This window comes from Oncorhynchus clarkii, chromosome 4 (assembly GCF_045791955.1).
Source record: "Oncorhynchus clarkii lewisi isolate Uvic-CL-2024 chromosome 4, UVic_Ocla_1.0, whole genome shotgun sequence".
In the NCBI taxonomy this organism is placed as follows: Eukaryota; Metazoa; Chordata; class Actinopteri; order Salmoniformes; family Salmonidae; genus Oncorhynchus; species Oncorhynchus clarkii.
The window spans coordinates 19,721,741-19,734,985 of record NC_092150.1 but is presented as its reverse complement, the minus strand read 5'-3'; the positions used below and the strand labels follow the sequence as shown (position 1 = coordinate 19,734,985).

The 13,245-nt window shown below is 42.5% G+C and overlaps 2 protein-coding genes across 3 annotated transcripts; one reads left to right on the top strand and one right to left on the bottom strand.

Annotated features, from left to right (window-relative positions):
• Positions 1-35: 35 nt before the first annotated feature.
• On the bottom strand, positions 36-8,189 carry LOC139406559 (fibronectin type III and SPRY domain-containing protein 1). The gene is made up of 12 exons (XM_071149273.1): positions 7,361-8,189; positions 6,319-6,414; positions 6,006-6,137; positions 4,517-4,618; positions 4,045-4,067; positions 3,482-3,603; positions 2,757-2,966; positions 2,461-2,559; positions 2,150-2,303; positions 1,726-2,060; positions 1,328-1,416; positions 36-1,193 (listed from the first exon to the last, which is right to left on the bottom strand). The coding sequence occupies exons 1-12, from the start codon at positions 7,373-7,375 to the stop codon at positions 1,083-1,085; spliced, it is 1,488 nt and encodes a 495-aa protein (XP_071005374.1). The 5' UTR covers positions 7,376-8,189; the 3' UTR covers positions 36-1,082.
• Positions 8,190-8,898: 709 nt separating this feature from the next.
• Positions 8,899-12,979, top strand: LOC139406561 (uncharacterized). 2 transcript variants are annotated; one of them, XM_071149275.1, is made up of 5 exons: positions 8,899-9,038; positions 9,729-10,112; positions 10,279-10,317; positions 11,949-12,092; positions 12,625-12,979. In XM_071149275.1, the coding sequence occupies exons 1-5, from the start codon at positions 8,996-8,998 to the stop codon at positions 12,900-12,902; spliced, it is 888 nt and encodes a 295-aa protein (XP_071005376.1). In that variant the 5' UTR covers positions 8,899-8,995; the 3' UTR covers positions 12,903-12,979. The 2 variants fall into 2 exon arrangements, 1 of the variants encoding a protein (XP_071005376.1); XR_011634003.1 differs by having other exon boundaries at positions 8,942-9,038; positions 9,400-10,112.
• Positions 12,980-13,245: the final 266 nt, after the last annotated feature.

Here is a 13,245-nt window from a genome sequence, read left to right as displayed (position 1 = left end):
TTACTCCTGAAATGTACACAATGAGAGACACACAGGGCTGTCTTACTGCTTTATTAAACTCAGTGAGACAGATGCATACTGTAGTGGAAAAATGAAAGGGACATATTTACAATGTGAAATTTGTTCACCCATGAAATAAAGAAAAAAGCATTGCAGGTTATATTCATATGATGCATACCATCAACATGACAAGAACGTAAGATTGTATTTAAAATAATAGCACACCAGCACTGAGTTTAGACATCAGGTGACATGAATAAGGAATGGTGTTAACATTGAACTAAACACTTTCAGCAACATCTCTTTCTTATCCAGGGAGTCCCCACCCAGCTCATAAAATGGCTTATCTTCTCACTGCAGGTGATTAAACGGTGACAAGTTAGGGACACACACATAACAGAACATTTCAAACCAACACACGCATATTCAGACCCATGCTCCCCCATACAAACACTTCTACAAAACAATCAGGTGTACTGTATTTCCAACTCTGTTTCCACTGGTCCCCAGACAGCTGCTGGCGATGTAGAATTCAATACATTCCTAGTGTTTATATATTGATTATAAGCATGTCATTTTGCTACAACGTTATTTGGGTTATACAGATAAATTAGGTGTTTCTGTACTGAGGAGCAACTAGCTAAATTATAGGCAGAGGATTCTGAACATTCAGTATGTATTAATGACTACTGTACTACAACCAAGTTATATGGACTATTTGTTTCTCGTTGCATTGGGGTCTTTGACTGTTACATTTAAATATAAACATATGTGCCTAGCTCCTAATATACTGGTAACTAGGCTTTTGTCATTTTGCCTTTAATTATGGATTTGAATTAAATGGCTGATTCAGTTCTGCCTAAGTGAGTATACTGATGAGGGCACCTCTCTGGAAGGCACAGGGAGTGTAATGAGCTGACTTGGATGAGGCAGAGAAGAACCATCACCCCAGGCAAGCAGGCAGGCATGGTGTGTATGGTGGTGTTGGGATGAGCAGTGGGCAGCACTGGGCCAGTTTGAGCTCCTAGCACCACACAGCCTCAGTGGGGTAAAGTTCTGCAGTGGCTGTGGCCTGGATGGGTCTAGGTGAGGCTGGCGTTGGAGCTGCTGGTACCACTGTTCTTCCTCTGGCCACTCTGCACCACACTGGGCACCTGCAGACCCGTCTGCACCGAGAAACTCCCATTCCACACCTGCAGGGGTTCGACAGAACACAAACTTAACATATAAAGGTGTGTTTTCTCGAAGACAGTGGGCCTAATTTCTTTCTGCTGTGACTTGCCTAGAGATAGTGACCCACAAAGTAAACAAAATCAAAGTTTCTCACCGAGAAGGCTGGTATGACAGGCTGAGTGAACTTGGTTCTAAAGGTGTGCATCAGCGTCTTGGTTCTGGCGTTGTAGAAGGACAGTGCTCCTGGATGGAGAGAAATGTAACTAAGGCAGCTAAAGATTTGATACAGCAGCATAGCAACAGAACACAGACAGAGTACAGACAGGCTCAAGTGAACATGTTCATTTGATTACATTACCTAACCCACTCCTGATCCAATCCTTAATCCAGACCTATTTAATCCTATTTAATGAAGATTGGTCTTAAATACAAATCACTATGTACTGTTTGTCAGTCTCAGTTAAGTGGTCCCCCTGACTAGATGTAGAAAAGCTGATCCAGTGTAAGGTGGAGAGGAGATATATTTGAGGTGTATCTGGGGGTCTGTCTCACCCTCCTCGTAGTTGCAGTAGACCCCTATGCGGTCCGGGATGGGACAGTCCAGGGCACGGGCCTTGTTGTTGTGCTTGGCTGTGAGGCTCTGGTGCAGCCAGTTGTTCAGGTGGATGCACCAAGAGGCGTTGCTCTTCCCCAGCTGGTCAAAGCGGCCCAGGTTCCGCAGGGCCAAGCCCACAGCGAACGCCTTGCTCTCCTTATCGAACCGCACCTCCCAGTACTGCTGGCCTGCGTCGATAAAGGTGTCTCCCAGTACAGTGTAGGACTCAGCCGTGAATCGGTCTCTGCCGACCCGAGCAGATGGCACTCTCTTCGGTGAATTCATGGCCGTCCTAGGAGAGGAGAAGAGGGAGAGTCAGAGGACGCCAAAGTTGAACCTCAACTTTCATGCACAAAGGATATGGCAGAAAGTGTTTCTGACCTGGCTGGGGAGTGCATGGGAGATTGGTTGGTTCTGTTCTTGTCCTTGCGGATGTCCTGGATGATTTTCCCCCCACAGCTGTCCCACTCCACACTGAGGTCCTCCACTTTCAGGTTCTGATGGGACGAGCCTGCATCCAGTTTGAACAGGAACGCTGCAGGGAGGAGTAGAGGGGTGGCGAGATAGAGACAGGCTTGATATTGATGTGCTGACTCATTGATTCTTATCACATCAGAAGATATTTAGGACAAAAAGATAGCGTGTACATGCATTCTCCCTCCTGAGTGGAGGACAATGTCCAGTTCACCCACCATGTGTCTCCAGTGTTACAAGCTCAGAGAACTCGCCTGCCACAGCCTTGTTACACGCCTTCACACGGAACGTCATGTAACGTGTGTCGAAGCGAAGCCCTGAAATCACATAACGTGTACTTGATAATCACAGTTTAATTTAAGTAAACGTATTACTCCTAGGCTACTGCATCTAAAGACAGGCCCTCCTTTTACTAGTTAACCCAAGCCATAACCCTAACCCTCGTTTCATGTCCACATCCCCGGCTCAACCCTGACCCTAGCTTTAACTCTAACCCGTAGCCTGACACGCTTACCTGTAAGGGTGTACTCTGTCTCTCGAATGCCCTCCACCACCATCCAGGGGTAGTCCTCCCGGGCGCGGGGCGGCCCCTCGTAGTTGGTGCGGCGATGCTCCAGGTCATAGTGATCTATCTTGGTGTCAGGCTCCGGCAGAGCCCACTGTACTGTCACCGTGTTGTCACAGACCTGGCACTCTGACACCAGAATCTCTGGGGTGGCAGGTACTGGGGAGAGAAATTGGGGATTACGTCCTTCATACTGAGAGGGCTAGGTTTGGTCAACATGGGTGGTACCAAAAAGACATGGTCACAACAGTTAATTGAAATATAACTTCAGTAAAGAATGTTGCAAGCACAGAAATAAGGATGAATAGAACGAGCTTGGAACCTCTAACATTGGCAATTTGACTGGTAAACTCATGAGGCAATCATTTCCATGGTAATGTAGAATGTTCATTCAAATTATGCTAACTTATGTGGCTCATGCAATTTGTAATGACATTTGAGTTGATTCAACAAATCACAGCACAGATTGCTGGTTACACTTCCTGCTTTTACTTCCTGCTTTGCTCCAATGGGTAAACTCAGAATGGCCGCCAGTCCACCCATTATACCATTATTGACTTGAATGGAGACGACGCCCATTCTATTCATTCTTATTTCTTTGGTTGTAAGAGCATTGTCCATTGCTGTTATTAAAGAGAAACCAATAGACAGACAGACATGGGTCCCACACTGACCTGGGAGGAACTTGATTGCCTGCAGCATCTCCCGCTCTTGGGTGAAGTCCACCATCATGTGACTCATGCTGTCACTGGCTTTGGCTTTCAGTGACAAACGGAAGGCAGGGGCCATTGTCACACTGCTCTCCCCCAAACAAAGACACACAGTGAGACATGTCTCATTATTCAACCCACTGAATGACTGACAGGACACGTGAGTGTTGTACTGTAATACTACTGTAACTGGTAATCACTTTACACAGAGCTATAATAACATACTATTTTTCTAAAGTACCACACAAAAACATGTTTGTGAATCATGAACAGACACACTGAAACATCCAAAACTAAACTGACACAGCCAGAGAGGGGATAGATTGGAGCATGTGCCATGGGGGACTGGCACATGTTTGGGACAGAGAGGGCAGGTGAGGTGAGCAAGAAGACTACAGAGTGGTGATTAAAAGGGTGTGCTACAGCGTGATTGTATGTAATATATATTTTGTTGTAATGTGTGTGGGTGAGCAGATGGTTAGTGAGTTAAGAAGATACTTTGAGAAATGGAGAGCAATGAACAATACCTATCCTTAATGTCTTTGGCCGCCTGGAGAGAAGCAGACAGGGAAAGCAAAAGGGAAAGGAGGGGAGATATGGACCGAGAGAGAACTCAGTTTCAGCCACATCCTTACAATTGTGTTACACAGTAAACATACATCACGAACCACATCAGATCAACATACTGTACTGCTTTACAATAAAGGTACATAAAGATAAGAAACAGATAGTAACTGTGTAGCGCAGTTGGTAAAGCCTGGCGCTTGCAACGTTTCCTACAGGGGACCAGTCTGTAAAAGTACAAAAATGTATGCACTCACTACTGTAATTCATTCTGGATAAGAGCGTCTGCTAAATGACTAAAATGTCAAATGTATAACAACACTTATGCCAATAAAACCATTATGGATATCCTCAAGCAAAATGCCAATGGCATCATTGCATAAGATATGGAAATGAAATTAGCTAGGTTGTGGAAGCTTTTCATCCAGCCGTTACCTGAGTGAAGTCGTCTGCTTCCGAGGAGCAGAGAGTCTGATTGGCTACCTCCAAAAGCTCCTCAGAGCTCTCCAGGGCTTTGGAGCACGCACTCAGCTGACTCTGAAAGAGAACCAGAGAGAGAGAGAGAGAGAGAACCAGAGAGAAAACCAGAGAAAGAGAACCAGAGAGAACCAAAGAGAGAGCGAACCAGAGAGAGCAAACCAGAGAAAGAGAACCAGAGAGAGAGCGAGAACAAGAGAGAGAAAACCAGAGAGAGAGAGAGAACCACAGAGAGAGAGCGAAAGAACCAGAGAGAGAGAGAGAGAGAGAGAGAACCAGAGAGAGAGAGAACCAGAGAGAGAACGATGACCATATTATGTATGATTATATTAGACACACATTTCCCTCAGATTACATAGACCCACAAACAATTAGAAAGCAAATCCAATTTTGATAAACTCCCATATCTATTGGGTGAAATACCACAGTGTGAAAACACAGCAGCAAGATGTGTGACCTGAGGCAACCAGTGAAGAACAAACACCATTGTAAATACAACCCATATTTATTTATTTTCCCTTTTATACTTTAAATACTTGCCCATTGATACAACACTGTATGTATACTTAATATGACATTTGAAATGTCTTTATTCTTTTGGAACTTGTGTGAGTGTAATATTTAATGTTCACTTTTTATTGTTTATTTTACTTTTGTTTATCCATTTCACTTGCTTTGGCAATGTAAACATATGTTTCCCATGCCAATAAAGCCCCTTGAATTGAATGGAATTGAGAGAGAACCAGAGTGAAAGGCAGAGAGAGAGAAGAATATATTTAATCACAGTCCAGACAATGTTTCCTCCTAATGTAACAAGCGTCTTCTTTACTGTGTCATTGAGGTTTCTTTCCATCACAGGAAGAGTTATTTGAGTTGAATTGTCATGAGCCACTTTTCTTTTCTTTCAATTGACCTACTGTAATTGGCTGTTCAGTATATCACTTCGGTTTCTACACATCCCATTCACATAATCAAGCAGGATGCAGTGTAGTTATGTTATCACAATGCAATGTAATTATGTTATCACGATGCAATGTAGTTATGTAAAGCTGCCCATGCCGTTGCTTTGTCTGACTGACTGGCTAACTGACACTCAGATGCTGAGAGGTAAACAGGATTATACAGTACACAGACACAATAATCTTCTAGGAATATTAATGTTGCAGACCCCAACACACACAGTCTTTCATACTGTAGCAACATTTCTAAGCAACACAGAATCAGTATGCACATGGCTTTACTCACAAAAAAAGTTAGCCCGATTCTAAACCTGAGAATGAGTCATGCTAAACTGATCATAAGTCGATCCTATTGTCGGATAGCCTGGGAAGTCATGAAAATGTTTCAATGCTGAATGTTAATGACTGAAATCTTAAAAGATCAAGAAATGCAAAGCAAAAGCCTGTAAAATCCTTATCCAGTAAAAGCCCAATAAAGATGAACTGACCTGTAGCTCATAGGTGTGGCTGGCCCTCTCCTGTTTGATCCTGGTGACCATACTGTCTTTCAGCTCATCCAGTACTGAGTGGAGGGAGCTGAACTCCGTCTCCAGGTCCTCCTGGACACGGCTGGAGTTCCCCTGCAGGGGCCAATAGGGAAGGAATCAGTTCACTGATAGACTCTCTGACCATCCAGTCAGACAGACTAGTACGGCATGTACACTATGCCAAGTTCATAAAACCATTGTGTCGCACACATGCTGCAATCTTGCTTCAGACTGTAATCTAATGTTAGACCTGCCCAGATGGTGTGTACAGTACCTCCAGGTTCTCCAGGCTCTGTTTCAGACAGCAGATGAAGTTTGTGATCTCATCATTCTTCAGGGCCAGGGTAGTGGTGATCTTACGCAGTGATTCCTGCAGAATGTAAAACAAAGTTAAAAGTAGCCAAGTATCTGCCTAAGAATAATCTGTATCGCATTTGGACACTGGAACAAGTTCTCAATTATAGAATAGAAAACAGTAGAATATTTCATGAAATACCTTGCTTCAGGATTACACAGATCACCCCTCCTTACAATAGCCTACATTCAAATGAGTAAGGGTGAATCAAATGGTCAGTACTTGGTCATCTGCATTTCTTGGGAGTAAATTTCCACTTCTGTGTAAACTGTGACCAGGGCGGGCATCTTGCTACTTGACCGGAAGTATGCGCATCCATAATGTAATAATGCGTCTCCAGTTGTTGGGTTTAACCCCTCATAAAGCCTACACTAGGCACCCCATCTCCGAAGCAGCCAAACTCACACATTGAATTAATGATACTGCATTAAAAAAGATCCAGGCAAATTATGTCAACAGTCCAGTCCCAACCCGTCAGTTCAGTTCAGTTCATACACTCCAAGAAGCATTTGATATGCTCTTTGATGCGATAGGCTATGCGCCAGGCCCAAATCATAGGGATAATGGGACACTCTCTGCTCCCACCTGTTTATTATCGCAACCTAGGTCTCTGTAGAGCGATACAAAATAAAAACAAACAGTTGTGAATGTGTCTTGGACTGGTATGCATTTACAAGTTTAATCAATAAACACTATTCTGGGACCTGTCACGGCAAGGCGTAGTTTTCTCGAAAACTAATGCTCAGAGTAGTAATTGGTTGAGGGACTGCAAACCTTGCTGTCGACGTGCCTCCATAAAATACGCCTTGTCTTTTAAATCAATTACAAGATGTAACCATTCAAGGTCTTACAATGATGTAAGACATCAACAAAGTTCCGGTCCTCCGCGCTACTCCTCCTTTCTTTGTACGCCCTGCGACCGCCGCAAACACAAAACACCTGTTCGGTCGGTTGTTCCTACCTTCTGATCTCCCATCTTGCTGTTCCAATGAACCAGTGCCGGTGTATCAGGAATTATAAATACTGTTCTTTCGCGTCTACTCTTTTCGATGTATTTGGAGCACACTGACTACTGGTCTGGTACTGATGCTGCTGGAGTGCATTGCATCTCCTGTCCAACGTTTAGGGCCGTCTTGTGTTTTGCGCAGATGCAGTAGAAGGGAAATCTGGGTAGTGTGGTTTTAATATGAACCATATTACGTAATCGTTGGTATAATCTGTTTCCATTCAGGTAGGTATTCTTTCCTTTGTAAACGAAAACCAATTAGGTCATCACCAGAAAATAAATTAGAATGATGATTAAATCATGTCAATGTGGAGCTATATGGGGCCCTCCGCATTGTTAACAAATTTGAGGCGAACGGCAGTACAGAGGTAGATTTGGCTTCCTCAAGCCACGGAGGTTTCTCAATTGCGTCACATCCTCCATATGGAGCATTTCGGACCAAGCATTGATTCGTTTAGTCAAAAAGATATCTCAGACAGCACTTGCCCGATTTTGATTAAACTTTGGTGAATGGTGCGTCTTGCCATAGAGATTCGGCATTTACAAAATTACAAGGCTTGGCCCAAGGGAGCTATAGTAATTCACCGTGAAAACAACAACAATAATTCACCATGCCATTGGATTTATGTTGAAAGTTAGGTGAAAAAAAGACGAAACTCCCTTGATGACTTTTTGCAAATCAAATCAGTTTTTCTTGTTGCTTCAACTTCATAACATTTCATTTTTGTTGTTGAAATGACATGGAAACAACGATGATTCAAACTATTTTTGAGCCACAGGAGTTTGGTTGCACCTTAATTCAGGAGGACGGGCTCGTGGTAAAGTCTGGAGTGGAATTGTATCAAACACATGGTTTCTATGTGTTTGATGCCATTCCATTTGCTCCATTCCAGCCATTATTATGAGCAGTCCTCCCCTCAGCAGCCCCCACTGTTTTGCACAGTGAGCTGGATGTGGTTGACCCCTTTCTTCTTCCTACCACAAAAAGTAAAAGACAAAATGTGTCTATCAATGTTAAGGTCGTATCACATTCTACACATTCTGGGTTAACTTTATGGTTGTCTATGTATACTACTTGCATTACTTAATTTTTCATGCTGCTATATAAACAACTTTCATCATAAACTTTAGAGCTTTGTATTGTTTTGCCACAGGAAGTCACACGGATATTCTCGTAACGTTGACTGTAGTGACAAAGTGTGTTAACACATTTGGACCAAAACCCACAAGCTCTCGAAGCCCCTTCAATTTCTCTGAGCCACATTTACAATTTGACCACACAGACTTACTCATTGAGAGGTGGCATATGCCCTTACACTACAGTGCACAAAGTACCAACCTCTGAGGACACCTGTGATTGCAGAATAACTTTTAGCACAGCAGAAGTTTTTATGTATGTAGTCTACCAGTCTTTGTGGTTATTTGTGCAGCCGCCACACCTCACCCCTTATGTCTGGTTTCAGAATACGGTAAATGTTATGCACCTCCTTCCACCCACAGATAAGAGTCCTTCCTCATCTCACTCAAGAAGGTACTGTTGCTATGATGTGCAGGAAGACCGAGTGAGAAGCCAACCTTTGAGCCCAGGAAATGGACATCTGGAACAAAGTGATCAACTTGCTGTTTCTTATAGGTAGGGTTACTACTTCTTGCTATACAACACATGCATGGTTAAACAATATAACCATGAAAACATTTGCTTTTTGGAATTGTATTTTTCATAGACCCTTGATTTTCATTGGGTTGTATACTGACTGACAAACTGCATGCACATGTCTGGTTGACCTCCTATTGTGAAGATACCTTCATAATAAAAGCAATACTATTACAATGTTGGTCTCATGGAAGGGTAAATAAGAGGTCTTAACTGTATACTGACATATATGGTTTGCGCATTTGAGTGACAACATTGGACAAACAGGTCCCCGATAAAAGTACTGTACTGTACATGGGGTGAACAAAACATTAGGAACACCTGCTCTTTCCACCCAAAGGACATCCAGCCAACTTGACTCAACTGTGGGAAGAACTGGAGTCAACATGGGCCAGCATCCCTGCGGAATGCTTTCGATACCTTGTAGAAGCCATGCACCGACGAATTGAGGCTGTTCTGAGGGCAAAAGGGGGTGCAACTCAATATAAGGAAGGTGTTCCTAATGTTTTGTACACTGTGTATGTTCAGTTATTGCATGTGCAACATGATGCAATTATGGTTCTCCATTGTCTTACTCTGCTTTTCCCCTAGTCTGAATTCATTGAACTTCTCATTGTTTCTAAAAAAAACAAATAAATCGCTTGTGTTTTATATTACCCTACCCCTTAGCTCTCATGGCAACAGTGACGTCTGCTCTGAGCGTTGTGATCACGGAACCACCCCAAAGGACAGTGGAAGCTCCTCTTGGTTCCTCTCTGATCCTCATCTGCAGTTTTGAGCCCCAGACTAGTGCCTGGGTGAGGTGGTATTTCAACATAAACCAATCATGCGGTGATTCTAGTTCCAGTCAACTTTCCTCCCATAAGATATCGGTCAACAAGACTGTGGAGCAGAACGATGGAGGTCATGTCCTTCAGGAGTCTGGGAGAGCTTGGTCCAGACTGACTGTGAGAAATGTCCGGTACAATGACAGTGGGTGGTACTTCTGCCAGGTTTTGGCAGATATCCCTTACCTTAGAAACAGTAACAGCAATGAAACTCAAGTTATTATTAGTAAGTACAAAATAACATTTTCATCTGATACATCCTCCTCCCTTCAGCATGTGCATAAATGTATCGTGGTTATAATGGTAATATTTATCATACACCAGTAGCATCATTGGCAGCACTGCTAATATACAGTATATATTTTTAACTCATTGTGTTCTTTATAATGCAGCTGGCAAGATGACAGAGAGTACCCCTCCATTGATGACAGGTAAATCCTCAAACTTCAACCATAGACATTCTCTACATTTTAGACATTTAGCAGATGCTCTTATTCAGAGCAAATTACAGGAGCAATTAGAGTTAAGTGTAGAATAATAGTGAAGACATCAAAACTAATGAAATAACACATATGGATCATGTAGTAACCAAAAAAGGTGTTAAACAAATCAAAATATGTTTTAGATTTTAGATTCTTCAACATAGCCACCCCCTTTGCCGTGATGACAGCTTTGTACACTCTTGGCATTCCCTCAACCAGTTTCACCTGGAATGCTTTCCCAACAGTCTTGAAGGAGTTCCTATATATGCTGAGCACTTGTTTGCTGCTTTTCCTTCACTCTGCCGTCCAACTCATCCCAAACCATCTCAATTGGGATGAGGTCAGGTGATTGTGGAGGCCAGGTCATCTGATGCAGCACTTCATCACTCTCCTTCTTGGTCAAATAGCCCTTACACAGCCTGGAAGTGTGTTGGGTCATTGTCCTGTTGAAAAACAAATGATAGTCCCACTAAGCCCAAACCAGATGGGATGGCATATCGCTGCAGAATGCTGTGGTAGCCATGCTGGTTAAGTGTGCCTTGAATTCTAAATAAATGACTGACAGTGTCATCAGCAAAGCACTATCTCATCTCCTCCAATTTTGACTCATCACATCAGAAGACAGATTTCCACTGGTCTAATGCCTGTTGCTGGTGTTTCTTTGCCCAAGCAAGTCTCTTCTTCTTATTGGTGTCCTTTATTAGTGGTTTCTTTGCAGCAATTCGACCATGAAGGCCTGATTCACGCAGTCTCCTCTGAAAAGTTGATGTTGAGATGTGCCTGTTACTTGAACTCTGTGAAGCATTTATTTGGGCTGCAATTTCTGAGGTGCAGTTAACTCTAACGAATGTATACTTTGTAGCGTAGGTAACTCTGGGTCTTCCTTTCCTATGGCGGTCCTCATGAGAGCCAGTTTCATCATAGCGCTTGGTGGTTTTTGCGACTGCACTTGAAGAAACATTCAAAGTTTTTGAAATGTTCCGTATTGACTGATCATCATGTCTTAAAGTAATGATGGACAGTCGTTTTCCTTTGCTTATTTGAGCTGTTCTTGTCATAATATGGACTTGGTCTTTTACCAAATAAGGCTATCTTCTGTATACCACCCCTACCTTGTCACAACACAACTGATTGGCTCAAACGCATTAAGGAAAGAAATTCCATTAACTTTTAACAAGGCACACCTGTTAATTGTAAAGCGTTCCACGTGACTATGTCATGAAGCTGGTTGAGAGAATGCCAAGAGTGTGCAAAGCTGTCATCAAGGCAAAGGGTGGCTACTTTGAACACTTGTTTGGTTACTACATGATTCCATGTGTGTTATTTCATAGTTTTGATGTTTTTACTATTATTTTACAATTTAGAAAATAGTACAAATATCCAAACTTGACTAGTAGTGCATATTTTTGTCCGTGAGTGCTGTACGTGTGTTCTTGTGTGCCTGCATGCATGTGTGGTTGTCTCAATATTTTTCAAAATGACAATGTTGATTTCCATACTTTTTATAACTGTATACAAAATAAATAAAAGTGTCTTTGAATAAATCAATTACATTTTCCCCTTGATCTCCCTCCAACCAGTAACTTGGTCTCCCCACTCCAATGAGGGTTTGCTTCTAGGCTGGAAGCTGTGGGTAGCAGTGGGAGTAGCAAGTGCCATACTGGTTTCACTGCTAGTGGTCATCTGGATCTTACTACAACGAAGGAGAAGCATAATACAAAGAGGTACAAAGATGTTTGTGCTATAAAAATGTATTTAGCCAGTAGTATACACACTTTTAGCTGTATTAATCTTAAACCAGATCTTGTGACATTCTATGGCAGAGAAGAGCAGTTTGTAGAGGTAGAGGACAATCAAAGCATATGAAACAGACAAAAGAAAATGAAAGAAAGCTCTGTAATAAAGATAAATATCATAGCGCTGAGAGTGAGTGAGAAAGCAATGAAAAAAAAACAGCAAGCCCTGTGCACTCATTTATAGAGCAGCTCGTATGCTGAAAGACAGGACTGCCTGTCTCACGGTCCTAAGTGTGTGCTGAATGAGAGAGCAGGTGATATGTGGTTAACAGCTCAGAAAATGACATGTGGCGGTGTACATCAGATTCCATGTGGTTACAGCCTCTTTCTTTGCAGCTTCTCATCTGTGCCTTGTCCTTTCTGCCCAGTGTACAACCTTCTTGGGAGTTCAGGCTGATGTAATTGTTTCTGTGACAATTACTGTGGAGTAAATTGTTTAGTTTTTCTTGTGTGTTTCTAGAGAATCCTATCTATACCAATATGCCTGCAATAAAACAACCCTCTCCGCGTCCAGGACTACAGATGGACAAACAGAAGATTTCTCCCACTTTAAAATATATCAGGACCCCAACTCCAGCCAGAACCCACGACAACAAACACATCAGGATCCCAATTCCACACAGTGCAAATGACAACAAACCCCTCACAGAGACCCTGAATCCACCTAGAGCCCATGATGGCAAACATCTTCCAACTCCTGCCAGGGCACATGACCTCAGGACCCATGACAGCAAATAAAGCTTAAAACCTTGACTTTTTATGATTCATATTTCCTATCCTGAATCTTCCAACAAATCAAACTATCTCAGCAAGTAATTTAAGTGTAGTGCAACTCTGTCCTATCTTACAGAGCTATCACTTCAGTATTGTTTTTGGTTGCTGTTAATTAATTTTCCAGCAGATGGCATGCTATGGTAGCCTACTAAATTAGGATAAATTATCGTTGTCTAAATATTATTCTCAGGGTCATTTAAAAAGTTACCCCAGTTCAGTAAAGCATCATTTAGTAATAAGGAAAATAAGTGCTATTTTCTGGAAGGTAATTTGTATAGGTAGCAGTTGTAAAAAGACATTGAGCAAC

Coding starts and splice junctions, on each gene's coding strand:
- LOC139406561 (XM_071149275.1), top strand. CDS start 8,996: ATGGACATCTGGAACAAAGTGATCAACTTGCTGTTTCTTATAG. Junction 10,113..10,278: donor TGAAACTCAAGTTATTATTA/GTAAGTACAAAA, acceptor TTTATAATGCAG/CTGGCAAGATGACAGAGAGT. Junction 10,318..11,948: donor TACCCCTCCATTGATGACAG/GTAAATCCTCAA, acceptor CCCTCCAACCAG/TAACTTGGTCTCCCCACTCC.
- LOC139406559 (XM_071149273.1), bottom strand. Junction 4,619..6,005: donor GCCACACCTATGAGCTACAG/GTCAGTTCATCT, acceptor GTTCTCTTTCAG/AGTCAGCTGAGTGCGTGCTC. Junction 1,417..1,725: donor CTACTGCAACTACGAGGAGG/GTGAGACAGACC, acceptor CTCTCCATCCAG/GAGCACTGTCCTTCTACAAC.